We start from the raw sequence: 26,216 nt of genomic DNA, 5'->3' as shown, positions 1-26,216 counted from the left end.
GGATGGGTAGATTTATCCTTGTTACATGTATCTCATTGGTATTAATAGGTATAAGTAATCCTAAGACTCAAATGAATGTTAATTAGTGATTCTGGATTATGGAATGTGATGCTTTGATCTTGTTGTAACACGATCCATAACAGGGATGACTCTGGGGTGTGTACGGCAGACGTTGGGTATCATAGGAAGTAATTGCAGGATAGTTAACATTGGATTGAGCATCTGTCACTCCTAATAAATGGGAGATACGTCCAAGGATCGCTTGTGGAAGACTTGACTCTAAATCCTTGCAAGGTGATAGCTTAAGACTTGAAATGAAGATTTCACTTAACCTATCTAATTGGAGTTAACTCGGCCTGTACAAGTAAAACGAACGTCTCGCTATATGTGACTTGACATAATCCATTGTCATAAGATTCTGTTCAAGGATGTAGTTGATAAAGGATCGAATTATACTGTAACTAATACGGAAAGGTCAACGGCGGAATCAACCTGTCTTCTTATAGCTCTGGGGGAATGTTTCGGATCTGCCAATCACAGGTCACGTACTCATTCCGTTATACAAAGATTGAATGTAATTTTGAGAAATTAATTTAATAGTTGTATACGGCTAGAAGCAATAAGAACCTAATGGGTCACACATAAGACTTGGAACCCAAAAGAGAAACAGATATTAAAACCATCTTTAACGACCTGAAAATAAAAATTTTCAAGAATTAAAGTTGTTCAATGTCATATTTTTTATGGAACTACATTTTTTATTTTCGAAAATTATCTTTTTTAGAACTTTCTCTCTCTAAACATTAACTTTCTCTCTCTTTACCAAACATCATCTAAACAATCTCAAAATAAAAAAGTTGAAGAATTAAAGTTGATTAGAATATTAGTAGTTATTAAAATATGTCATTTTTGAAGTCGTCAATGGTGATTTTAAGAATATCAATCGAAAAAGTCATTATTTTACTAAAGTTGAAAACCTCAATCCTCGTTTTGACAAGAAGTACCACAGTCCTTTATCTGAAAATTAGTGAAACCGCAGGGGTTTTATTTGAAGTTTATCCTTAAATTAATTATAGGATAAATAAGTTGGGAGGTTTATTGAGATTAAATTGCTCCTAATTATTATCATATCAATAAGTTATTATTATCTTTATATTTAGATATAATTGTAGATAATAATAACAAGAGTATTATTCCAAATATAACTCTTATTCAATAACCTAATTCTATCTAACTAGGGTTTAGATACGAGAGGCTATAAATACCCCTGCTACGGAATTTCGGCGAACCCTAGTCCTTCCGAAGAGAGAGAAATTTCGACCCCCACTGTTGAGGATGAGATTTCCACCGCTTGCTTCCGTTCAATTGATTTTATCTCTTTCTCTTTATCCTTGATCTTGTGTTGATTAATTAGAGGCAATCTATTTTGGTTGCTATACTTTGGTTGAATTCTAATTAATTTGATTTTGTGTTTTGTCTTGTGCTCGTGAACTCGGATCTAGAGTTGAGGGCACTTCGCTAGCAGATAGTTCTTCAGAAAGGTATTTCCTTCTATCCCTCTTTATATGAAATAACGATTAACAGATCTTAGTTAAAGGAAATAGGTTAAAATTTGTATATTTCCGCTGCCAAACGTTTGCCTATTTTCCTTCATTTGACACATATGTTGTATCTTTGATTATATTGTATCTTTGATTATAATATTGGCTCCTGCTAGGACTTATATTTACGTTTACTATGTTTTAGACTTCAAATATGTCAACTGATGAAGTCGAGAAAAATAGTAGATATACATTCTGGATAAGAGCAAGGCAGGATCATGAAGGGAAATATAAAGACTTGGCAGTGGAGGAATATACGTATGTATTTGATTAACAATAACAAGCATAAATTTTAGTTAATTAACTTTATGTTTGTTGTTTGTGTAGTTAAATCTGGAAAAGCAGCAGGCTGAAGGTGCTTTTAAAACAGAAGGCAGTAATAATGTGTTGATTGAAGCATTGGGTAATCTAAAGCACAGTGGTAGAGTAAGAGGAGTACGTGCAGTAAAGTCGGTGCTATTTTTCAAGCTTCCAATTGGAAAGAGGGGAAGAAAGAAGAAATCTGAGGAGTTGTAGGAATTAGTAGCCAAAGAAAGGGCAAAATGGGAGGAAGAGATGAACATGAAATATGAGGAAGAGATGAGGAAGATGCAAAAGAAGTATGAAGAGGATTTAAAAAGATCTGAGAAGAAGCTTGCAGAAAATTTGACGCAAATGATTGATGCAAAAATGGATTAAAAATGATGTCAGTTGAGAAGTCGCCAACAAATGCAGCCCCAATCCTTGCTTCCAAATGAGGAGAAGAGAGTTATAATCGATAAGGAGAAGATGGGAGATATTAGGAAATTATGAAGCTATCAACAAAAAGTTGATACTACATTGTAAAGATCTGAACTTAAAGATGACAAGATAGAGGATGAAGAAGCTACAAGTGATAATGCAACTCAAAGTATTCCTAGCAGTGCCAAATCAGTTGAGCATGCATGGATTGATGAAAAGGTAAATGGTTACAATTTATAATTTGTATTTTCAATATTGCAGCTTATAGTTTGACAAATTTCTTATTTTTTTGATACATTGGTATATTTGCGAAAGAAGAAAAAACCATTATAGATTGACATATAATTGGCAGTGGATTCAATTGATAACATTGTGATGTATGGAAGATTAGTGGAATTAGACCTTGAATTGGAGCAGCAGACAATCCATGGATGACCTTTGGGCAAAGAAAGCAATACAGTTGAAGTTATATCTTTATATGCCTTGTTAAAGATGAAATGGATCTGGTTAAGGAATTAGTGGGGTAAATTCTAGCATGGCCCAAAAATATGTGTTATGTAATCTGTTAAGGTAAATGATATCAGTTTATATGATTGTTTGAATTATTGTCAAAGTGTATAACAATATTTACAAATGCATGCAAGAATATACAAAGCCAACAGCAAAATGTGTAAAGAAACTCAGGAAACCTATTTAATCGATACTCCGATAAACTTTGTAACGAGACTTTAATGTCGATGAAGTTCATAAAGAAACCTAGTAAATTGGCCACTCCACTATGCTTCCAAAATAGTACTAAACCCCCTCCAATATTGATAGGATCCACAAAAAATAAACCAGCATATGAAAGATTATGTTTTATTATTTCAATTTTGGCTCGGCTACATTTGACTTCCATAAGAAAAATAAACTCAGGCTGGAATTTGCTAGCAAGGGCAAATAACATACGAACTATACGGCCATTGCCCATCCCCCAACAGTTCTAACTTAGTGTATTCATAAGCTTTGGCGGTTTTGAGTAACATAACTCTACGACTTCCCATTATTTGAACCACTGATTCCTGCACCATAATACATTGGTCCCTTCGAGTTCAGGCTGATCTCTGCATTCAGTGGTTTATCTTATTGATCTTGTCGTCGTCTTTTGGCATCATTAATGAATACTCCCTTATCATTTAGTGTGGAAATTCCACTGCACCTTGTACCCTATTACAGGACCTGTACTTTTTCAGACATCGACGCATATTTGATACATAGGGAAACTCCAGACCTTGGTAACTCGGGTGCTTTCGGTAGTAAAGGTGTAGCTCCCATCGATGGAAAAGGGGCCGCAGCAGTAGGAGGCACATTTTCCTTCATACTCAAAGCAGAACAGGAATAACATTAAGCAACGGCTCGTCATGGAGCCATCTCGATTGCGACTTAGACGTCATATGTCTCATCAAAGCTCGGAGAACTGGCCTATATGGTCGTTCAACTTGGTCGAGATTGGGGTGGTCAATGAGTGTAGAGCAATATTTATTGGCATGGCCGATCAATCCATAATAATAAAAAAAAAAAAAAACATAGGTACACGCTCATATTTATAAAAAAAAAAAACCACAAAAATTCGCCCCCAGCTTTGGCTAGTTTCATCTTACGCTTCAGGGGATGCAACACATTCATAGAAATCTGTATTCGCATATATGTTCGACTAGCACCCGTGAAATTGTTAGGATCAGAATCAATAAAGGTACCCAGGAAATTTCCAATGCTAATAGCCACCCGTTCTGAGATGAACCCCAACAAAAGTTCGTAAACCTGAACCCAGAAATCTGCTAGGGAAATAACCTCATCACCGTGCTGCTGCCGCCCGTCTTCCAGTTTCCTGGAAAGGAGAAGGTTATGTCTGAATGTCCATGGTATGCCCCTCACAACGCGCTCACATTCCACCGGATGAAAGAAATCGAAACGAAATAGGTTTGGCCCAAAAACGGTAATACACAGGCCCTTAGACGGTCGCCAGAGATAAGCGAACGTATTCTTCATCACTGGAATACGGATTGTGCGATCAGTTAAGAGTCTTCCCATCAAACTCAAGTCGGTGGCGCCTGTTAGTCTAGAAAATCATTGGAGTGCAAAACGAAACCGACTTCAATTTCGGTAGCCAATGTTATTAGTGTGGAATCGTCGAACCTAGTAGCCATGGTGGCTGTCGTATAGAAAATAGGTGAAAGAGATAATACCCTAGTCCAAAACGATACATTTTTACTGACGTTTTACCTCCGACCATTATAAATGCTTTGGAAAGGTAAATATTTGTTCTATAAGTATTTATGTTAATTATATATACTAGTATTGTGCACGCGCGTTACGCGAGTGGATAAATTTTTTATACATAAATTTAACATTTTAATATTTTTTAAATTTTATATGCGTATATTGATATTAACATTTCGTTTTAAAATAATTTAAATTTACAAATTGTAAATAAATTAACAAACATAAAATTTGCACACAATTGTCTGTTTTGAGTTTATAATATATCGTTAAAAAGGTCTCGGTATTTTATACGTTGACATATTTCAAGTTATTCTAAACTTCATTTATTCGTTATCTATTTAAGTCTCAAGTTGACAAAAATAACAAACCAAAAGTTGTTTATTTTTTTTTTTTTTTTTGTAGAAAATGAAAGCAAAGCAAAGCAAAACAAGCAATTACACCGGGATTAGCCTAGGAAAGCTAACCCCAACCCTATCCTCACCAAAAGTTGTTTATAATTTGTTTTGGATATATATAATTTATAAAAATAATTTTAAAATAATTATATATATTTAATATATATAAATATTATTTATTTATTTATGACGTCATCCGGTCCGATCAATCTGAGCCATCCAGTCTGGCCAAGTGATACATGATCAGTTACAAATCCGGATTGATGTCCTGTCCGGTTCTGATAATATTGGATTTCATTGAAGACTTGGCTAGGGGAGACCTCTTATCTCCCTAGATTTTTATCCTTTGCATGGAGAGATTGGATCAAAACATGAGCATGGCTTGTCATAAACAACAATGGCATTGGCAGCCTCTCTCTTCAGAGTGGCTCCATTTTCTTTCTCACTCAAATTTGACGAGTTTTATTAACCACAAGAATGACATTTGAAGTAATCTGCTGGTCTCTTTGAAAACAATAACATACTTTCATTTTCCAACAGTCTAGTCTTCTCTTCACAACAACCATAAGCTTATTAAGGATGAGCTTCTTATTAGTTGGAATTAATACCACAGACCCTCCTTGGAGGCCTCATCCGCAATAATAAACTTGGGCTGAATGCATTTACCCATCCATGTTTCAATGTGTAAAAACTGAAATGATCAACCAAGTTAATCATCAGTTATTTGATCAAATAAGCTAATCAAGATTTCAATATTGGGTAAATAAATAAGGGCTGTATGTATGTATGGCCCTTAAAATGAAGGGTGATGTTTGAGGAGACAAAAATGAAAGTTGAATATATGACTCAAGATTATGAGTCACACACGCTTGCTATAAACAGTAGGAAAACAAAACAAAGTCACCTCACTTCCTACCCAAAGATAAAGTTAAGAGCCTTAGGAAAGTAAATTGTGTTCCTAACATTAACATAAAAAGCAAATTTATTTTTGACATTCATAAATTTGAGTATAAACTTAACTATAAAGTTTAATTTTAAGAGTAACTTTTTTATTAGGTATGAAGTATAAAAATACACTTAACATTAAAAAAATTAGAAAAAAAATTGATGTAATATTGGAATTAATTTATCTTTAATATAAACAAGTTTGATCAATTTGAGAAATAAAACTGTCGTCACAATCATGAATTATGAATCTTATAATCTAAATTTTATATGTTCCTCATTTTATCCTCTATTACTAAAAAAAAATTTATAAAATATCCAAATATTTTATCGAATTTAAAAATATTAATTTTTGATTCTATTGTAAAAAAAAAAGTGAATATTTATTTTTTATAACTAAATTGAACTCTAACAATAATTTTTATTACTGCCATGTCCCACAAAAGAAGCATTAGTGTTTGAAATGTCAGAAAAGTAGTAGTGTTTTATAGGAAGTTTCTTTATTAAAGAAAAGAAAAGAAAGAATTGTTGGGTTTGGTCAGTTTTCACTTTCTTTTCCCATATTGTCTTTCCAGAAAGATTAGATTTTCTTGCCTCTTGGAATTTTCATTTATTCTGATTCTTGCACTTTAGGTAGCTATAAATAATTTACAAAACCAATTGGTAAATTTCCTTCTTTCATTTTTTTTATAAATCTGATCGGCTCTAGGTTGTTTATTTTAGTTATTTGCTTGGCAAAAGATATAAATTTAAACAGTTTTTTTCTTTTGAGAGAGCAAATTTAGAGGGCGTTTGGTTCGGAGTTTTTAGGAATGGGAATGGGAATGGGAGGGTTTCATTCCTTTTTGTTCTTGTTTGTTTAACAAAAAAAATTCATTCCCTTTACCCATTTTAGATTATAGGATTACCCCACTTTAGGTTAACTCATTACCCCAAATCTTGTAGGGAATTGGATTCCCTTTCCCAATTTTTTTGTTCTTTTTATTTTATCGAACCACAAATCTCTGAAATTTATGAAATTCCAGAATTTCTGAAATTTTTGAAATTCCAGAATTTTCAAAAAGTCCAAAATTTCTGGAATTTCTAAAATTTCAGAATTTCTAGAATTTCAGAATTTTAAAAATTTCAGAATTTTTGAAATTTCAGAATTTCTGGATTCTAAAATTTTCAAAATTCCAGAATTTCTGAACTTCCAAAATTTCTAGAATTTCAGAATATCTGGAATTTCAGCATTTCTAAAATTCCATAATTTTTAAAATTCCAGAAATTCTAGATTCTGGAATTTCAGAATTTCCAAAATTCTAGAATTTTCAGATTCTGGAATTTCAAAATTTTTGAAATTCCAGAATTTTCGGATTCTGGAATTTTAAAAAGTTCAAAATTTCAAAATTTTTAAATTCAAGTTCCAAAATTTTCAGAATTTAATAATTTTTGAAGTTTAAGAATTTTTTGAAATTCTAGAAATCTGAAAGTTCAAAAATTCCAAAGGTTTGAAAATGCATTTCCTTTCCTAAACATAACCAAACACATAGGGGAATCAATGTCTATTCCTTTCCTTTCCTTTGGTTTCCCTTTCTTCATTCCTTTTCTCTTACCTTATGTGAACCAAACGCCCCCTTAGATCTAATATAGCAAAGCAAACTATATAATTTTAAATCTAATATTTATCAAACAGTTTGTTGGGTGTTGAAGTGTGTTTGTAAAATCTTATTTTTTACCAATTAAGTTTGAAATTACCCAAGTAGATGTGATGCTAAGAGCAACTGCAATGCTTGAATCACTTAGTGGAAGAGATACAATTAATTTGAATTATTGCATTGTGAGGGACAACATCACTTGATGAGAGAGAAATGTTGTATCACAATTGTGATACGGTGTGGAGTGAAAAAGGGAAAAGTGGAGGTTGTAGTCCACTTGCAATCGAGCGGCTGAGATCGCGCCTCTGCTGGCGCGTGTATTACACGCGCGCTTGAGGCGCGTCCAGCCGCAGAGGCGGACTGTGTCCCTTAAATTTTTTTTTTCTTTTTTTTAATTGTAAATGGCGGTGGGTATTCGTTGAAGAAAAAGTAAAAACATATATTGCTTTTTTTTCTTTCCTATGTATACTAGCCGTTTTATATCCGTTGGAATTTTTTTGAAAATTTCAATATAAATACCCAATCCATTTTATTTTGCATATCATCCCAAATATTTACACAAAAAAAAACACCTAAATACTATACCTTGCATTTTTAGAAGTATGGAGAAACGTCAAGGCAAGAAAAAATCCTCGGAGAAAAATCGTTATTCTGATTCGCAACACCCTAATCCTTTCCAAATGCCAAACCGAAATACTTCGAATATGCAAATATCTCCCATGAGGAGATCTCCACAACCCGGATTTCCTCAAAATTACGGTAATTTTGTGCCAAACCCTCAAAACTTCTACCATCCCGATGTTCATTACGCCAATATGACCCAATATAACGATAGTCAACCGATTAACCATCACCTCCAAAATTCGGATTATACTGATCCGTATCTCTCATTCAACAGTTCAAGAAGTTCATTATCCGAATCACAGTCGCTAAATCTTGACTCGCCATATCGGGATTCTGTCGATCTTGACGATGAAGACGATGAAGAAGAAGAGATTGACGAATCACTTCTCGGTGAACCTGTTGCCGAGCCAACAAAGAAGCGAAAACAGTATAAATGGACACATGAACTAGAAGACCTATTATGTAAATGTTTTTTATCAATTTCTACAGACAATGTTGTTGGCTCGGCTCAGAAGGAAAGAACGTTCTGGACTCGAATAAGCACTGTGTTCAACGAAAGGAGGCCCAGAAATTCGGAAGCACTCGCAAGCGGTAAGGGTAAGAATAAATTTTTACGAATCAGTAGAGAAACCAATAGATTTGTTGGTTCATTTATGAAAGTGCAGAATTTACAATTAAGTGGAAAAGGGGATAATGAACCTGTTGAACATGCTCGGTCTCTATACCGAGCGAAGTGGAACACGGCATTCACCTATATGCATTGTTGGCGGGTTTTATGCACTGAACCTAAATGGCGGGACTATATTATGGCGAATGGGGGAACCGTTGGAGGTGAAGAGGTCGCCGAAACAGAAGAGAAACGTGAATGACCACTGGGAATTAAGGCGGCGAAGGCGGCGGCTAAAGACAAAGGCAAACAAAAGGCAACATCGTCCGGCATCAGTGATGATTTAGCTCGTGTTGAAAAAATGCATGAAGAAAAAATGCTTGCGGCGAAGGAAGTGTCACGGCAAAATGACGTTGTCGCGATGCAACGAGATTTTGATTTTATCAAATCGGGTTCAGACGGAATGAATGAAGAGCAGAAAAAAAGATATGATATTATGTGCTCTTACATCATGAAGAAATACCCAGATTTATTCCCTTAATCGTGTTAGTTTGAATTGTATTGTTTTAATTGTATTTTTTTATCGTCCCTTTTTTTATTGTTTTTAAATCTTGTATTTTATTCCGTTTCGTATTCTCGTGTTTTATTTGAATAAAATATTATCTTTTGTGATATTTTTTATTTTTGTAATTAATTATATTTTTTAATTAACTATTTCGGTTCAAAATAATTATAGATATAATTGATATTTATTTTTTTAACTAATATATATATATATATATTAATGGAATTATTTAGATTGAGTGATGAAATAATTAGATTAATTGTTTGGTGGAAAGAAATAATAATTTATTTGGAATGTGTAAGAGTTTTATGACAAATGGGTCCTATGTAAAAAGTGATACAAATTGATTTAATGAAGAGGTAGTTGAGTGTATTAGATTTTTTTTTTTTTTTTTTTGAAAAAAAGTGGGTTTTTTTTTATATGATACAATTATTTTGTATCACCCATTGTGGGTGGTCTAACAGTACCTTGTCCCTATTTGTTTTGATTATTTAGATATTCTTGTCTTTCAACCAACCTAACCTTACAATATCCAGAGGTTATTTTAATTGGTAAAATGGAATAAAGGGGGGTTGTTTACTTTCTTCTTCTCTTTTCTTTTGATTACTGCTGTTTATAGTCAAAGCTGAAATCTCTCTTTCTTTCTTCTTCCTTTTCTTCAAACCCAATCTTATGAGCATCTGCTTATCTATTGAATTGCTTGATTAGCTCTTTCCTTTGAGTTCTTTCTCCTTCAGGTGCGGTGCGTGCATATCTTCTTTTCTTTCCATGTCTTCTTATTGTTGAAAACTTTGCTTGATTGTTTTCTGTTTGAATTTCTCCTTTTCATATATGCCTTTCTTTCTTGAGATATTTGCTACGTTTTTTCTGACTCTTCTATTTCCGATTTTAGGGCTGATTGACCATAAAAAGTTCTCCTTTCCTAGAGTTTTATTATTGTTTTCTGTTATCAATTCAAGTTATGGTTTTTTAATCTGATTACAGAACTTTCTACTTGTCACACTACTGTTTCTGTAATTGAAGTTTCTATGTAACGGTATCAAATTAGACGATTCTCTGAAGATGGGTAAAAGTTATGATTTATGCTTTTTTTTTGTAATATGTGTAGGAGAATTTGTTCATACCTATTTGGAATTTACCAGAAATTACAATTTATTGCTGATATTTTAATGCCTGATCATAAACAGTCCAAAGATTTAGGGCTATATGATCAAGATAATAGACCTTGATTACAGTGGTACTGTTGTGTTCTAAGTTGATTGAAAGAGGACTGAAGAAATTTCTACTCTTTGGCATCCTTGGAGTAGAGCACTCGAATTTTGGCTTTATAAGATAAATATGAATTATTCCCTTCCGAAATCAAAGACTAGTTCTTGATATGTTCTCTTTTGTTCTTCATATATAGATCTGCATATGTTAATTGGTGGTTTCTATGTTTGACAACTTCCCTTGCCAACTAAAATGTGACTGTTGCAGGTTGGACTCATTTGAAACAAGCATCACTCTCGAGCTCAATTGAACTACATAAATCATGTCATTGATTAGACCTGTGGAGCTTTCTGCTACGCCACACCGAAATCATAAGCTGTACTCACTGAATGGCGGCCACAAAGATTCTGGCTTGTCTGCTCAGGTGTTCGGGCCTGATAAGCGGATGACCATGTATACCACTGATGCTTACTTGAACGAGAGTTATGAGAAGTACTTCATTGATTCTCCGACAGAAGAATTAGTACAGCCATCTAGCTCAAGTGTTTCTGGTCATTCATTTCATGGGCAAGATGTGTCTGGATCTTCTGTGGTCCAAGATCCGCACAACACTTTTGCTTCAATGAGACACCAGGCTATGTACCAGCTCAGTTCTGAATTAGATTATTCTGAAGTTCAAAGCCCGGATTTGGTGGACTATGATGCAGATGATATGACAAAGAAGCTTCAAGAACTTGAGAGAGCGCTATTTGAAGATAGTGAGGATATCGATGAGGATGACATGATTATCCATAGTCAAAGTATGGAAATGGATGGAGAGTGGTCTGAACCGATCCAGAGCGCAATGCTTCAGAACTCGCCAAAGGAGTCAACATCTTCGGATTCTAACCTAAGTAGCATTGGTAGTGATAAAGAAGTATCAAAATTATCTCCTCGGACTCCAAAAAGGTTGCTTTTTGATTGTGCTAATGCTATTGCACAAGCTAATTTTGAGGTGGCCGAAGCTTTGATCAATGAACTTCGCCAGATGGTTTCAATTCAAGGAGAACCTCTGCAGAGGATTGCAGCCTACATGGTTGAAGGTCTTGTGGCTCGCATGGCTTCCTCTGGAAAATATCTGTACAGATCTCTGAAGTGCAAGGAGCCCCCTTCTTCTGATAGGCTTGCAGCTATGCAAATTCTTTTCGAGATTTGCCCATGTTTTAAATTCGGATTCATGGCAGCAAATGGGGCAATGATTGAGGCGTTTAAAGGCGAAAAGAGAGTTCATTTAATTGATTTTGACATAAACCAAGGGAATCAATACATAACACTGATACAAGCACTTGCAAATCTTCCGGGTAAGCTACCATACTTGAGATTAACTGGCGTTGATGATCCCGAGTCAGTTCAACGGCCTAGAGACGGGCTGCAGATCATCGGGCAAAGGCTTGAGAAGCTAGCAGAAATGCTTAAGGTGCCATTTAAGTTTCATGCAGTGGCCTCCAAGACTTCACTTGTTAGTCCATCAATGCTTGGCTGCAAACCCGGGGAAGCACTTGTTGTAAATTTTGCTTTCCAACTCCACCACATGCCTGATGAGAGTGTATCAACAGTAAATGAGCGAGACCAGCTTCTCCGAATGATTAAGAGCCTTAACCCAAAACTCGTAACTGTTGTTGAACAAGATGTGAACACTAATACTGCCCCCTTCTTGACTAGGTTTGTCGAAGCATACAATTATTACTCTGCTGTGTTTGAGTCTCTGGATGCAACTCTCCCTAGGGAAAGTCAGGACAGGATGAATGTTGAAAGGCAATGCCTGGCACGAGACATAGTAAACATAGTAGCATGCGAGGGAGATGCAAGGATTGAAAGATATGAGGTTGCAGGTAAATGGAGAGCTAGAATGATGATGGCTGGGTTCACTTCTTGTTCGATGGGTCCTAATGTCTTGGATATGATTCGGAAAACCATAAAACAGTACTGTGATAGATACAAGTTGAAGGAGGATATGGATGCGCTCCTATTCGGATGGGAAGACAAAAATTTGATTGTGGCTTCGGCCTGGAGGTGACCACTTAAAGAGTATCATTCAGAAGCAGCATCCTGCATAAATTCAACTTTTGCTTTGTTGTATTTATGTTTGTGTGGAATTAAGATGCATGCTTATGTGTATGTATGTATGATCTTTATTAGCTTAAAATAAGTACTTGGAAATGAGTACGCAAAGCAGATTAATGTAGGAGAGTGGCTAATTATCCAACATTGTCAATTTAAATGTCTGAATTGCTCTCGTGTTTTCTCTCAAATTCTGTGGATTGTCATTTTTCCTTGTGGAAAGATGTGAAGAAAACTAGAATTTTGCAAGAAACAGAGTATTGTGCCAGCTCCATATGTTTTTGTGGTGTCCAAGAACACTAAACTAACTTGGCATGCCACTGGAAAACTTGAACTTTTTGCACAATTTACAACTTGAGGTACCAAAATCGTGGAAATGGAGAAACCTACTGCTGTTACGTTTTTTGATGGATAATTACCATCTGAAAAACCTATTAGAGCATTTACTCAAAAGGTGAAGTTCACCTTTTCCGGTTTATTTTATATTGTTCTATCAAGAAACAATCTAGATTTAAGATTTTGAGACATTTTCAATTTCCGCTCTATTCTATATTTTGATCTATCAAGAAACAGTCTAAATTTGAGAATTTATTCCGTTTTCTAACCGAATATGGTACCAAATGGGTAACAACTAATTGAACATCTACATTCATGGACAACTAAAGGTCTAATTAACAAAAGTTGACACGTAAAATGTTGGTACCCGCCAACCCCTCTACCTAGTCACCGCATCATACTTCCACCAACATCAGATGTTGGATTCTAAGTGTAGATAGGTTAGCTGTACCAACATTTGATGTGTAAATTTCTGTTACTGAGAGCTTTAATTTGACCATTTGATAAACATTGAAACTGAAATTGTATAGTTTTGGACATGGGATGAAATTAGCACTATCACTTTCCCAACCCAAACCCAAAAACCTTGACAGTATTTTGATACCTTATTCCTTTGAAAAATGAGATACCTTTTGGTAATTAGAAACTGGATGAGACTATCATGCCATCACAGAGTAACCTTCACTAACATGAGAATAGAGTAGCTCTTCTAATACTTGCGTTCTTAAATTTACAACATTTCTTTCTTTGCCTAAGAACACTATTTTACACCAAAATTGCAAGAAATTATACAAAAATTGGCATCACAAGGTCATGCAGAATATCTATATATATCGGGCACATGTTACTTCTTCACACCTACAAAACACAAAGCTACTTCAGCTTGAGCCTGAAGCTCTTCCAAGACCTTTACAATCTTCTCCCGGCATATCATGTCCTCTCGATTCTCTGCAAGCATCTTTCTCAATCTTCATCCCATTGAAAGAAATGCCAAAAAAACATCAAATTGAGATTTCAGTAACATGAAAGAATTTTAAAACATTCAACATTAATGGAACAGATATTCCAATCTACAACAAATGCAAACCTTCGGACAATTGCTGTATCTCCATGTCCAGTGCAAATTATGAGCATTGTGTTTGTGGGCAATGCAGAGTATAGACTACCGACCCTAGCATCCATCCTAGTTAGGATTTCCTTTAGTTCTGATGTCATCCTACATCTGATGCCTTTTCTGTTAGCAGACTTCTTTTCACATGTAAGCAATGATATCATCTCTGCAAGTTTTGCATTAAATATCCCCTCATCATCTGCTTGCTTCTTCAAATATGAACTCAACTCCGATAGCTGGGTCCATAAGAAGTGTACCCTATCATTCTTCACCTACAACCACCAGTATGTAAATAAGTATATTGTATATTTACATTTTTATGACTTGAACACAATTTCTACCTCTTTAATGGCTTTCGACAGAGCTTCAGCATCAGAAGACACAGGAAATGCATGCGATGACTCACAACTATAACGCTTCACTATGGAAACATCATCAATAACAGAGGATGTTTTACCAGACTCATTCAAAATGGTAAGGAGCTTTCTTCGTATCATTGATGGAGGAGAGCCAAAATCAGGTCCTGCAGAAGAGACAGGCGTATCCAGGCACTGATAAACATTAACTATATTCCCATAAAGAAAATGGTATTAATTAAAGACTCAATTACCATTTTTTATCTTTAAGAGGGCCAGTTCCATAGCTGCCCTTGCGTCTTCAATACTATCATGCCCAGCCCCTGACTGCTGTATCTCTCTAGAAAGAAATTTCTTGGAAAGAACTCTAAGAGCAGTTTTATAAGATCCACCTCTTGGGTGCTTGTACAATACTGCAGTATCAATTACCAATTCATGAGAGATCTTTAGGGCTAATAAATCATTTTCCAAGGAGTGGCCAACCAGGATGGTCTCTTTGTGAACCAGCTTCAAAAAATCTTCCTGAATAAGATAAGCAACTGTAAGTAAATAACTAAACAAAAAAACTAATTAGTGAAGCAGTATTTAAGAAAAATGGTACATAAAACTAAAGGGATTTCTAGCAAACCTGAACATCTTTGATGCTTGTAGTAACCCCGTCCAACATCTCAAATGTGATTCCACTAAATCTACATGATCAATTTAGTACTAATAAATAAATAAATAACAAATTCCATTTAAATTTGCACAAAAAGAAAGCGGACGAAAACTGGAGAGATTGGTCAATATGGTTTGGACATCAAGAAAGTGTCTCGATCCATACTGAAATTATGAAACAAAATACAAAAGAAAAATATCCCATATTCAAAACATAGAACCTGAAGTATTACCATAACAATTCAACAACCACATTGTAATCATGGTCAATTTTACTAAGTTTACTGCTTAGAGCCTGCTTGGACGGAGTGAGGGAAGGTTCATTGAAGGAAAGGAATGGAATGATGTTCAAGGGAATGGTGCATTCCCTTCTAAACACTCTAATATGAAGTGTTGAAAATTGAAGGAAATTGGAGGGTTGTAGACCCTTACAAAAACTTACGCTTCTAATAATCTTCCTCCCAAATGAGGGATAGCATTAGCCATTCCCTTATTAACCCTTCCAAAACCTCCATCCAAGCAAGCACTTAGTTTTTGTTCCCCCCGACAAAATGAAAGGTGAAACAGTAATCCATTTTATTATAAATATCATAATAAATGTCTTCAGCACTCTACATAGATCAAGGAAAACAAAGTTTTAGTTGCGTTTATTCATTGAATTACCTGGTATTGTAGTCAGTAATAGCATTTACTGGTTTAACCAATTTATCCAGTACCACCTGCAAAAGATCAGCACAACTTGTACAAATTTTGGAACTAAACAAAAATAATTCGGGATGCCAAGAGTTAACCAGGAACTTAGAAAAAGCTGTAACTTGTAGTAAAATTTGGACCTTCAAACATGTCATAAATATTTCCAAATAACCAAATTCCAATTATATCTCATTTGTTAAAACAAAATTCTGTAAAAATGAATGGCAAACATAATTGAAACAATTTGGAAAAGAATACAGAATAAAAATAAGAAAAAACACCATAATCCTTCTCTTTCATCACAATATTGCAAACTTTAGTATGCAAAAATAAATCTTCTACTAAATGCAATGTAATAAAAGTTGTAATGCAATTAAACTTGTAATGTAACGATGTTACCATGTTTGATTGACAAATTAAAAAAACTGATAGAAATGTAATTACCATTACAATACTTATAAGTTATAATTGTTTAGTTAAATGTAATCATAAAATTTTATTTGCACAATTAAAATCAATGGAAAAATGAAAACATGAAAAATGAGAAAAACGTGAAAAACGGAAAACGCGAAAAATGTGAAAAAAATGCAATAAACAAAAAAAAATCACAAAAAAAGAACTGTGAAAAATGTTAGATTGAAAGATGAGAATAGGAATTACGAATTTCTTTCCAACCGTACGAAATACTTTTTCAGGTTGTTGATAATAGTTCTCCTCATGGTAGATGTAAATATTTGTTTGAATATCAATTTCATTACTATCCTATGTATTTTGTCGAATTTCAGATGTAAACTTTTATCATTTCACATAAATTTTAGAACAATGTTTAGAATTCAATAGACTATTACAATGTTTATGTTTGTTTAGTTAAATGTAAAGAATGCGGTTATTAATTTCATTTTTGTTTACGAATGTGGTTATTAATTTGATTTTTGTTTACTTTCGCAGCTACTATAAAAATGGTCAAACGATAATAATTCAAAGAATATAGATGCATGCATAATGTTTGTTTGTGGATGTAAAGAATGTTAGTTATTAATTTAATTTTTGTTTATGTTTTCATTGATTGGATTGCATCTTAGGCCCTGTTTTTGTCACTTAATTTCAGTATCAGTAATTTCAGTTCAGTAGCATTCTTCAGTTCAGTAATTTATCATTATTTATTATAATTATAATTATTTATTATTATTATTATTAGAATCATTATTATTATTATAAGATTTTAATTTTAATTATTGCTATTTTTAAAGTCTAATAATATAATTTCAGTTTAGTAGCATTCAGTTCGGTTTACTTAATTTCAATAAAAAAGAACAGGGTCTTAGTCTATTGCAAGATCCATATTTTTTGTGTTTTTTCATTTTTCGTGTTTTCGTAATAAGGATTCATGCTTATTCTTTATGTAATGCTCATTACATAAATTTGTAAAGAAAAATTGAGTGATGTACTTGTGATTCTGTTACAACAAAGACAATATGCTTAATCCAAACATAGTAATGAGCTTCCATTGTAATGGGCATTCCATTCCATTACGACGTTCATTACGGCATACCAAACAGGCCCAGTGTTATTAAAGGCGCAAGGCGCACTAAGGCGCAAGGGGGGTCCTCGAGCCTTGGCGCAAGGCGCAAGGTGCAACTTAAGGCGCGCGCCCGAGCGACCCGAGGCGCACACAAAAAAAATATCATAAATTCATAATACTAGTCACAAATAATCACAAATAGTCAAATAACAACAATAAAACCATAAAATGCATGAGTTAAGTTCTAGTTAACTACTAAGGCATGAATGAGTTAACTGTTGCGATATGTGAAGTAAAAACTGTCGATCTTTGTCTATCCATGCTTTTCTTTTATTTTCTGAACTTAAAAGACCCTAAAATACCTTAACCTTAAAATACCCTCAAAACCCTAAGTACCTACCCTCAACCCTAAAATACCCTAAAATACCCTAAGGTAGCGCGCGCCTTGCGCCTGGCTTAAGGCGCACTAAGGCGCGCGCCTGACTGACCGCGCCCGCCTTTGGGCTCCAGAGGCGCTAAGGCTGGAGCCTTAGCCGAGGAGCGCCTTTAACAACTATGACAGGGCCTAATAGTATGTTTGGAACCAATTCTTTACAAGAAAAGAATTGAATTTCCTTATTAGAATTCAATTCATTTTATTTCCCAATTCAAGGATAAATTGTATAACGAAATTTGTTCACATCACGTTGCTTGCCTCTGCAAGGCCAGATATAGAAATTGGCACATATAGGGTCCTTCAAGTGTAGGCCTGTTGCAAGAGGCCTGTGCACAAGAAATCTAAAAGAATTCAAATTCCTATTTCAACATAACAAGAATAAATATTTATTCAACATACCTTTCCATCAATATCCACTAATGTTGCTCTTGTCAACTCAAATCCCTCATTTGTGATACACTATCAAAATAAACAAAAAGCAGAGCATCAAAAACCAGCTATGCACCACAATCTATAAGCATCATGAACAACAAAAACTGAACTAATAACCTAGAAAAGAAACAAACAAAAGATCTTCAAACGGTTTCATCCACTGATTGACAGACATTCCTCCTTGACATCATTATTTGAGGGATATGAATAACGTATTCTTTCTGACTGATTCTCGAGTAGAGGTGTGTGCATGAAAGAAACAACTTTGCTTTTGAAATCCGTTTCAAGAGCTAAAGTCTTCCAAATAATAATCAAATTATACCTAACATAATTTTAGTTTATCAACATCATACCGGACTACTTCAAAGCAAGGTTCTTAATCATCGGGAAATAATGTGTGATCTAGTACATGCTTGGATGTGACACCGTAAAAGAGGTTTCTTTATGCAGCATTCATTTGATGGAAAAGGAAACATGCCCATCATAATTTAATTCCGAGAAAAGATCACAAAAGTCGAAAGTGACAGCCGCTAAATAATTAGAGGTAGCAGATACATAATAAGTTCAAGCATCTGTTGCAGCTGGGGAAGGTAACTTTCCGTTGACATATCCTTTGTTTTCATGCATAATTAAAATTCAAAAAAGTGAAATCTAAAATGTCTTAAAAAAAAAACTTGGGGAAGCAAGAACAGCCAAGTAAACACCATGACAGAACTAGGAACAGAGAAAACAGTTATCAGTCATCATTTGCCATCCAAAAAGCACAGACTACAGAGATTGCAAGAATGCTCGAGTCGTTAGAATATGACAGATTATGTTGTTCAGTTGATTCCATAGATATCTCCTAAGGAATATTGAATAATGAATAATTCAATGGCAAATAAAATAGTGTAATAGTTGAACAGTTTCAATTAATGTCCTAGAGAAACTCCCAACTTATACTATCATCTATCATTGCAAATTTTCTAGTTTCGAAGTGAAACTCAAAGATAAAACATTGCATACTAATGGCCCTCAAGTTGGGGTTAAATTACAACTTGGGTAAGCAGCGGTTCAAAGCTCATCTGAAATTGAAGTGAATGACCCAACTGATGGATCAGAGAAAAATGCAACTACCATGACATCTTTGAAATGTCTATTCAACTACAAAAGTTATGCAAGTTTAAACTTAATGCAGAGTCCACATGCCTATTATATCCAAGTCATAATGACAGCATACCATTTCACAATCAAGTGCCAGCATATCATAGGATGAAGAACCTGACGGTGCAGGAAGAGTGGAAAGAAAACCTACATGAAATCAATAACAAATCATGGAACTGTTGACTGTTTCAGTAATTAATAAACATTACAAAATAAGGGAACTCAAAACATCAGTTACTCATATCACCTGGTTGATTGATACGATAAACATTTTCTTCCAGTTGTTTAGCTGTCAGTGTGTAATATGTAGGTGGGAAAGGTAAATCTTTCATGTGTTGAACTGCTGATAAATCTGCAGTGTTAGAATTTTTTTCCCCTGAACAGTGAAATAAGTTTATGTTACCTTTTGAATCCAACAAGAGGTCAATTTTGTGTCACATACACCACCCATGAAATCATCCTTTAAATAAGAACTGATTAAAAGTTTATATAGAATGTCGATAAAAGCTGAGACATATAGACATAAAAGTTAGAAAAAAAGCCACAAACTAAAAAGCATATTAATACCATGACCAACAATGTCTATAAAGAATTGCTATTTCATAATTTGCATCTAAACAAACCACACCACTTCAATTAACACCTTGCAACTGTAAAATCCAGCAATAGAAGGGGAATATCTATACCAAAAAGATTTTCATGTGAAAAGAAAAGGACCAACCAAATTTTAAAAATTTCATTATAATACAGATGTAGTCCTATCTCATTGGTGATTTTCTAAACAATAGAGCTCCAGACGTTAAATCAATCCTCCTGCAAGAGGTTTCACCAATATGTATACTTGCCTTTGAAGGGAGGAAGTTGATCACCAACTTAGTAATTCCCACTATCATTGAACATCAAATGTCTACATTGGCCTGATGATTTGGCGTATATTCTCAAAAATCAAATCAAATAACCAAACCCAAACAGAGGAATCTAGCCATGTCAAGGTTATTAATAAGCAGAGCAACAACTCTTTGAATTAGCATGCAAACATTCATACACCTTACTTTTGTGTCAGGAAGATTACAGAAACACTTGTAAAGGTACAAATTCTCATCTTTGAATGCTTCGGGCTTGCTTTTCTACTTACACAAGTTATGCTAGAAATCACCCTATAAAAATTTGTAGTAACGATTGATATAAGAAAACTAATTTTTTGGAAATAGATGAAACCTTGTTCACATGTCTGGATAGATTTCCTAGAACCAGAATCAAGTCCATCTCTTTTCCTTTTTGTCTTGCATGTTAGAAGTGCATCAATGGTTTGCATTCCATCTGATACACAGCTAGCCAAAAACGAAAACCATAATCCATATGGATGTATAGTAAAGCACAGAAAACAAAATAACGGACAAGAAAGCAAAAGCATCACCAACCTAAGAGCTAAAAGTGCCCTTGGATTTCCACAACATTCTTTAAGACTAGCAAGCAACTTGGGTCTGGACAAGTATAATGCTGCATCCAGGCCAGGGATAAATAGCATAACCACCTTTGGAATGAGAGGCTTGTTCTACAAAAAAGCAGAATTTGTGACGTTTATTCAGATTATAAATTTGAACAATAGGACTGGAAGTCAATTCTGAATGGATATGAAGGTAGGAAGGGAACCATATGCAGCAGACACATATCTTTTGGTATATTTCTATACAAAAATATGTAGATGGCAGCCGGAAAGAACTCCATATATTAATAAACACATGATAAACCAAAGTAATATTGTATTTCAAATCTATCTTTCAAACATTAGTTCGTTGCCAAAGTTGGACATTGCTCAGAAAGAGGATTGGCCATATGGCTAAAAGAATGACAAAAGAACTTAAATCCCTCTTTGTTTCATCTCTTCTAATTTCCTCAACCAGAATAAAGTTCCCAATGTGCTAATTAAGCTAAAAAATGTTTTACCTGTTTTTGGTTCAGCAATTTAGTTTAAGGCCTAATGCTCCTCCAGCCCCTTTAACTTGTCCAAATTGGTCTTTTTACCCCCTCAACTCATCGAATGTCTTATTTACCCCCCTTAACTCCATAAAAGTGGTATTTCTCACCCCTTCAACTGGTCCAATTACCCCCCAACTCATCGAATGTCCTATTTACCCCCTTAACTCCATAAAAGTGGCATTTCTCACCCCTCCATTTTCATTCTCGAAGGTTAGAATTGACCGGTGTAAGGGACGCGCTTGAAGTCTGACTTCTCAAATGCAACGTGTCAAATTCGGTCAATAGCATACCTTCAGATCAGTCGTTTCACCACAATAAGAAATACCACTTTTATGCAGTTAAGGGGTAAATAGGATATTCGATGAGTTGGGGGTAAAATGACCAATTTGGACAAGTTAAGGAGCTGGAGGAGCATTAAGCCTTAGTTTAAAGATCTTTTACCATATTAAAGAAATTCAGATAATATAAGACATGGTCTAACTCATAAATCTAACTGATAACTAAAAATAAGATACAAAAGGAAAGTGCTCTATACCTTAATAAAAACCCATGATGGCATCAAACCTTCAGCAAGAACCCAGGTTACAAGCCCTTGCACGTCCTGTTTCAAATAAAAAAAATTACTTTCATATTGCTTTTGTAGTTTTCTATTAATAAGAAATAGACATAAAGGTGAAACTTACTTCTAAATTTAACGTTATGTTAGCTTCTGGCGTCTTAAAAACAACTTCAGCTTTTGCCTGCAAGGAAATATATAGGACAAAAGTTCGAAAAAAGAAAAGCAACCATTGAATTAAAAAATGAAACATCGTGTAGGGTTTTCAGCTCCTTTCAGGGTTTAACATAAAAAGCCAACCATCCAGAATCCATGTTTTAATTCAGCTTCCTTTACTCCAATCAAAAATAACGATAATTGGAAAATGCATATTTTAAGAGAGAAAAAAGTACTTGTGGTCCATAGATATCATAGTAATTGCGGATGCTGCTATCACCATTAGATTTCTCCTCCTTTGAAGCTAGAGCTTCAGTTTCAAGTTCTGGAGACGGCATTCTCCTTTCTCTTCCTCTGTTTCAGCCCAGAGAGGAGAAATAAATGGTACAAGACGAAGCCTTGTAGACTTGCAGTTGCAGAAAAGAAACCCTCGAAATTTATGTCACTAAATTAGGCTGGGCTTGGAAATGGGCTGGGCCTATTAGTACATGGTTCAGCCCTAGATTATTTAAAATTAGGGGAAGCATAAATAAAGCTATGACTCCAGACGACGGTTCCAGAAAAAGCAGTCTTTCCCGTTAAGGTGACGCCCGGGTGCTGAATTTACCAGGCAAAAAAGAGAAGGTAGACGGCGAATTAAGAGATGTCTAAAGTGCTACAGCAACCAGTAGGGCAAAAGAGATTAACGAACGTGGCGGTGGTTCGGTTAAAGAAACACGGTATGCGCTTTGAGATTGCTTGCTACAAGAATAAGGTCCTCTCATGGCGCTCAGGCGTGTAAGTGTATAACCTATTATATTTAATGATAGACTCAGAAAATCTTCAGAAGTGCATTTATTCTTACCAGTTTTGTTCTGGAACAGAGAGAAAGATTTGGATGAAGTGTTGCAGTCGCAAATTGTTTATTCAAATGTTTCCAAAGGAATTCTAGCCAAGTCTAAGGATTTAATCAAAGCCTTTGGCACTGATGATCAGACTACAATATGCCTTGAGGTAATTCATTTTTGTCCTCAATTTATATATATATATGTGTGTGTGTGTGTTGTGATTGAACTTTTTTCTTTTCATTGTTCTGGTGGGTAGATATTGGATAAAGGGGAGCTTCAAGTTGCAGGGAAGGAGCGAGAGTCTCAGTTATCCAGTCAGTTTCGAGATATAGCAACCATTGTTATGCAGAAAACCATCAATTCAGAAACTCAACGCCCTTATACTATTAGTATGATTGAGCGTCTTATGCATGAAATTCACTTTGCTGTTGATCCACATAGCAGTTCGAAGAAGCAGGTTTAAATCCTCATATTAACTGATTAACTGATTTATGTAAGTTATTATGCCAGATGAATCTCCTTTTTGAACTCTAGTGTAACTTTGCAGGCTCTAGAAGTTATTCGTGAGCTTCAAAAGCATTTCCCAGTAAAAAGGTCTCCAATGAGACTGCGACTTTTTATTGCAGAATCGAATTTCGCAGCTCTTTTGGAGAAATTAAATAACTGGAGTGCAACTATTGTTTCCAAGGATGAATCTGGCAGTCAGATATCTTTTGTAAGTTAAAGTCTGCCTTGTTATTCTCTATAAAAGTTTTATTTTTCACATTATGCATTTTATATATTCTATCTTGTTTATATTTATCCCCTGATGTAGTTTACTTCAACTTGCCTGTTCACATGACAAAGAAAGATTTCATGGTTCTCCTAACGAACAAGGACTACTCTATGCAACTTCTTCTAATTTACCCTCCTCCTTTTAAGTATTCATGTATCTGTTATGAACTGATGTGATATTTATGTGTTTTGCTTTAATGTGTTTGTTGTTATGTGATTGGTTTCCTATGTCAATTGTTCATTGGTTTGTGTTGTTTCGTTTGTACGGTTTAGTTTGGTGTGTTGATGTAAATCAGCCTTTCAAGGGACAGATCTGTTTGACAGTTGCTCTCCTGTAACTGTAACTATCCATGCATGTATATTCTGTATTGATTACAAGTGTGGCAAGTGTTTTCATCAAAATAATTCTCAAGATATTCAGGGTTCTTTCTGTAGAGCCCTTAACTTAGCAATCACATCAAATAAACACATAATGTTACCCGTTTCATAACCAGATCCCATCCCAGGCCTATGACGGTATCATACTAGTAGAATAGAAATGGGAACTTATTGCTTAAGTTAGAACTAACGACATTAGCTTGGTTTTGTAACTGCATTCCTAGTGGACTGCTAGACTTATGTGGATTGATGAGCTTTAAATGGTTTCTAGCAGACTAATAGGGTTTTGTTGTAGAGTACTAGTTAACTATTGGACTTAAGCATACCAAAGTTGGCTGAAAATATTATCCTTTGTATTATATGGTGGTTGAGATGTGATCCTATGCATTCATAGATTGAATATCTATAGTTTACATAGAATTCTGTCAATTTATAAACAGCAGCATGTGCATTCGTGCTTTAATTTGATATCATATCTGCTCAACTAATTCTGGGTATGGCATGAGGCATGACAGAACTGAGAAGAAATGTAAAAAAATACCATTGATATTTTGAAGGACTAATGCACAAGTAAATCAAAAACTTTAGCTCAAGTATTAGTTGCTTACAATTCTTCTCTTTGTATATGAATTGTATACTCCTACTTACCTTACTATTAGTCATGCCCAGATTAAGGAACTTGTGGCTGAGCACCTCATATGCTGGCATGGACTATATTTAAGGGATGAAATATGATAAAAGTATAATGGAGTGTGCCAAAGTATTGTTTTCTATGGTAGTTGGACTCTACACATAATCAGCTATGTGATTGTTATGCTCTATTAATGTTCAAACTTGAAACGTTTTGCTATCATTGTGATATTTGTTTATGTTTTCTTTTATCTTCCTGATTCGTTTAATTCAATTTCCACATTTTGACTAACACTTGCTCTCTCTCTCTCTCTCACCTTTCTCAATCATAGTCTCATGGTGGCACTTACAGCTGAACTTTTATCATGCATTTACCTTCTGAAAGTCTAGCTCACATTTGGTGGATTTTTTGCAGATTTGTGAATTAGATCCAGGATTCTTTCGGGAGTGTGATGTCATGGTGAGGAATCTGCAGGGCAGGCTAGAAATTCTTTCAATGTCTGTGCATTTTGAGGGCGAAACTCATGTAAATGACTATGATGAATATGAAGAGGACACACCAAGCCTACCCAAAGAGTCTAATGATTCTGTGGTCCAACTGAGTGAGAAAATGCAAAAGCAGACCATCTCTGTGGAAAGAAGTAATGAGGGAGAGGCAAAGCAACAGAAATGCAACACTTGCAATGCATTTGTTGGAGATGCCAAGCAGTACAGGGACCACTTTAAGAGTGAATGGCACAAACATAATTTAAAACGCAAGACAAGGCAACTTCCACCCCTCACAGCAGAAGAGTGCTTAGCTGATATGGACCTGGACGACTCGAGTGCAGATTTGAAAGATTACTCATTTTGAGCGCAATTGGATCATTTTGTGCTGCATTGGCTTATTTTGTAGATTTTTGGGCCAGGTTTGTAATGTAGCTATACTTCAGATAGCTTCGACAAGTTATTTTAGCAGACTTTACGTTATAATTGAGTTTGCAGAATATGTATTGGGGTTTATTACTTCAGTGAGTGTTGGTCAGAGTCTTTCTATCAATTCAAAAATTATCATGCCACATTATGTCAAGCAATGGGCTTCAAATTTCCTACTCATATCCTTTCTCTCTCTGAGTAGAGTACTTAAATGAACAGTTGAAGCCAGACTGCAGTTACTCCAGCTTCCTTCTTAACATTTCTGGAGGATTTTTATTCTGAATTGTTGCAAATATGCTTTTCCTTAGGTCGTTATATAGAAATTTATGTTTCAACAGTAACTCAAATTGTCAAGAAAATGCAGGGTACTGTACTGATGCCACTTTGTACAAATAAAACATAACCTTCACTTTCAGGTACACAATTATTGCAAATAGTTGCTCAAAAATAATGTTGAACCTTGAGTAGGGGGGGAAGCTGGAATTAATATTGAAGACTCACGGTGTCTTTTGAATGCTAGTTCTGTAATGTCTCCGCCATAGCACCATATGCAGTGCAGCACAACAACATGGAATGAGCAGGTGAAGTCCTTGCCTCAAGGATCATGGGCAAGTTTCACATGCTGGTCTTACTCTTGATATCTCAATAA

At 34.9% G+C, this 26,216-nt stretch overlaps 3 protein-coding genes across 4 annotated transcripts; 2 read left to right on the top strand and 1 right to left on the bottom strand.

Annotated features, from left to right (window-relative positions):
• Positions 1–9,883: 9,883 nt before the first annotated feature.
• LOC136235531 (scarecrow-like protein 1) lies at positions 9,884–12,856 on the top strand. 2 transcript variants are annotated; one of them, XM_066025245.1, is made up of 2 exons: positions 9,884–10,098; positions 10,833–12,856. In XM_066025245.1, exon 2 carries the CDS (start codon positions 10,888–10,890, stop codon positions 12,619–12,621), a length of 1,734 nt encoding a protein of 577 aa, XP_065881317.1. In that variant the 5' UTR covers positions 9,884–10,098; positions 10,833–10,887; the 3' UTR covers positions 12,622–12,856. The 2 variants fall into 2 exon arrangements, with proteins under 2 accessions (XP_065881317.1, XP_065881318.1); XM_066025246.1 differs by having other exon boundaries at positions 9,885–10,093.
• A 784-nt stretch (positions 12,857–13,640) lies between these two features.
• On the bottom strand, positions 13,641–22,462 carry LOC136234746 (small RNA degrading nuclease 5). Its single transcript, XM_066024219.1, has 14 exons — positions 22,280–22,462; positions 22,015–22,071; positions 21,867–21,932; positions 20,773–20,906; positions 20,570–20,682; positions 19,599–19,727; positions 19,428–19,498; positions 18,176–18,235; positions 15,789–15,844; positions 15,097–15,157; positions 14,723–14,990; positions 14,454–14,635; positions 14,089–14,384; positions 13,641–13,969 (listed from the first exon to the last, which is right to left on the bottom strand). Exons 1-14 carry the CDS (start codon positions 22,379–22,381, stop codon positions 13,846–13,848), a joined length of 1,719 nt encoding a protein of 572 aa, XP_065880291.1. The 5' UTR covers positions 22,382–22,462; the 3' UTR covers positions 13,641–13,845.
• Positions 22,463–22,584: 122 nt separating this feature from the next.
• LOC136234747 (uncharacterized) lies at positions 22,585–25,721 on the top strand. Its single transcript, XM_066024220.1, has 5 exons — positions 22,585–22,820; positions 22,907–23,036; positions 23,127–23,327; positions 23,418–23,585; positions 25,068–25,721. The coding sequence occupies exons 1-5, from the start codon at positions 22,687–22,689 to the stop codon at positions 25,503–25,505; spliced, it is 1,071 nt and encodes a 356-aa protein (XP_065880292.1). The 5' UTR covers positions 22,585–22,686; the 3' UTR covers positions 25,506–25,721.
• Positions 25,722–26,216: the final 495 nt, after the last annotated feature.

Source organism: Euphorbia lathyris, chromosome 7 (genome assembly GCF_963576675.1).
Source record: "Euphorbia lathyris chromosome 7, ddEupLath1.1, whole genome shotgun sequence".
Classification (NCBI taxonomy): Eukaryota; Viridiplantae; Streptophyta; class Magnoliopsida; order Malpighiales; family Euphorbiaceae; genus Euphorbia; species Euphorbia lathyris.
The sequence above is the reverse complement of the archived record's forward strand: the minus strand, read 5'-3'. Positions and strand labels throughout refer to the sequence as shown.

Coding starts and splice junctions, on each gene's coding strand:
- LOC136235531 (XM_066025245.1), top strand. CDS start 10,888: ATGTCATTGATTAGACCTGTGGAGCTTTCTGCTACGCCACACCGAAAT.
- LOC136234746 (XM_066024219.1), bottom strand. CDS start 22,381: ATGCCGTCTCCAGAACTTGAAACTGAAGCTCTAGCTTCAAAGGAGGAG. Junction 18,236..19,427: donor TGGCACTTGATTGTGAAATG/GTATGCTGTCAT, acceptor TTATTTTGATAG/TGTATCACAAATGAGGGATT. Junction 13,970..14,088: donor GATACAGCAATTGTCCGAAG/GTTTGCATTTGT, acceptor AATGGGATGAAG/ATTGAGAAAGATGCTTGCAG.
- LOC136234747 (XM_066024220.1), top strand. CDS start 22,687: ATGTCTAAAGTGCTACAGCAACCAGTAGGGCAAAAGAGATTAACGAAC. Junction 23,037..23,126: donor AGACTACAATATGCCTTGAG/GTAATTCATTTT, acceptor TCTGGTGGGTAG/ATATTGGATAAAGGGGAGCT. Junction 23,586..25,067: donor CTGGCAGTCAGATATCTTTT/GTAAGTTAAAGT, acceptor GATTTTTTGCAG/ATTTGTGAATTAGATCCAGG.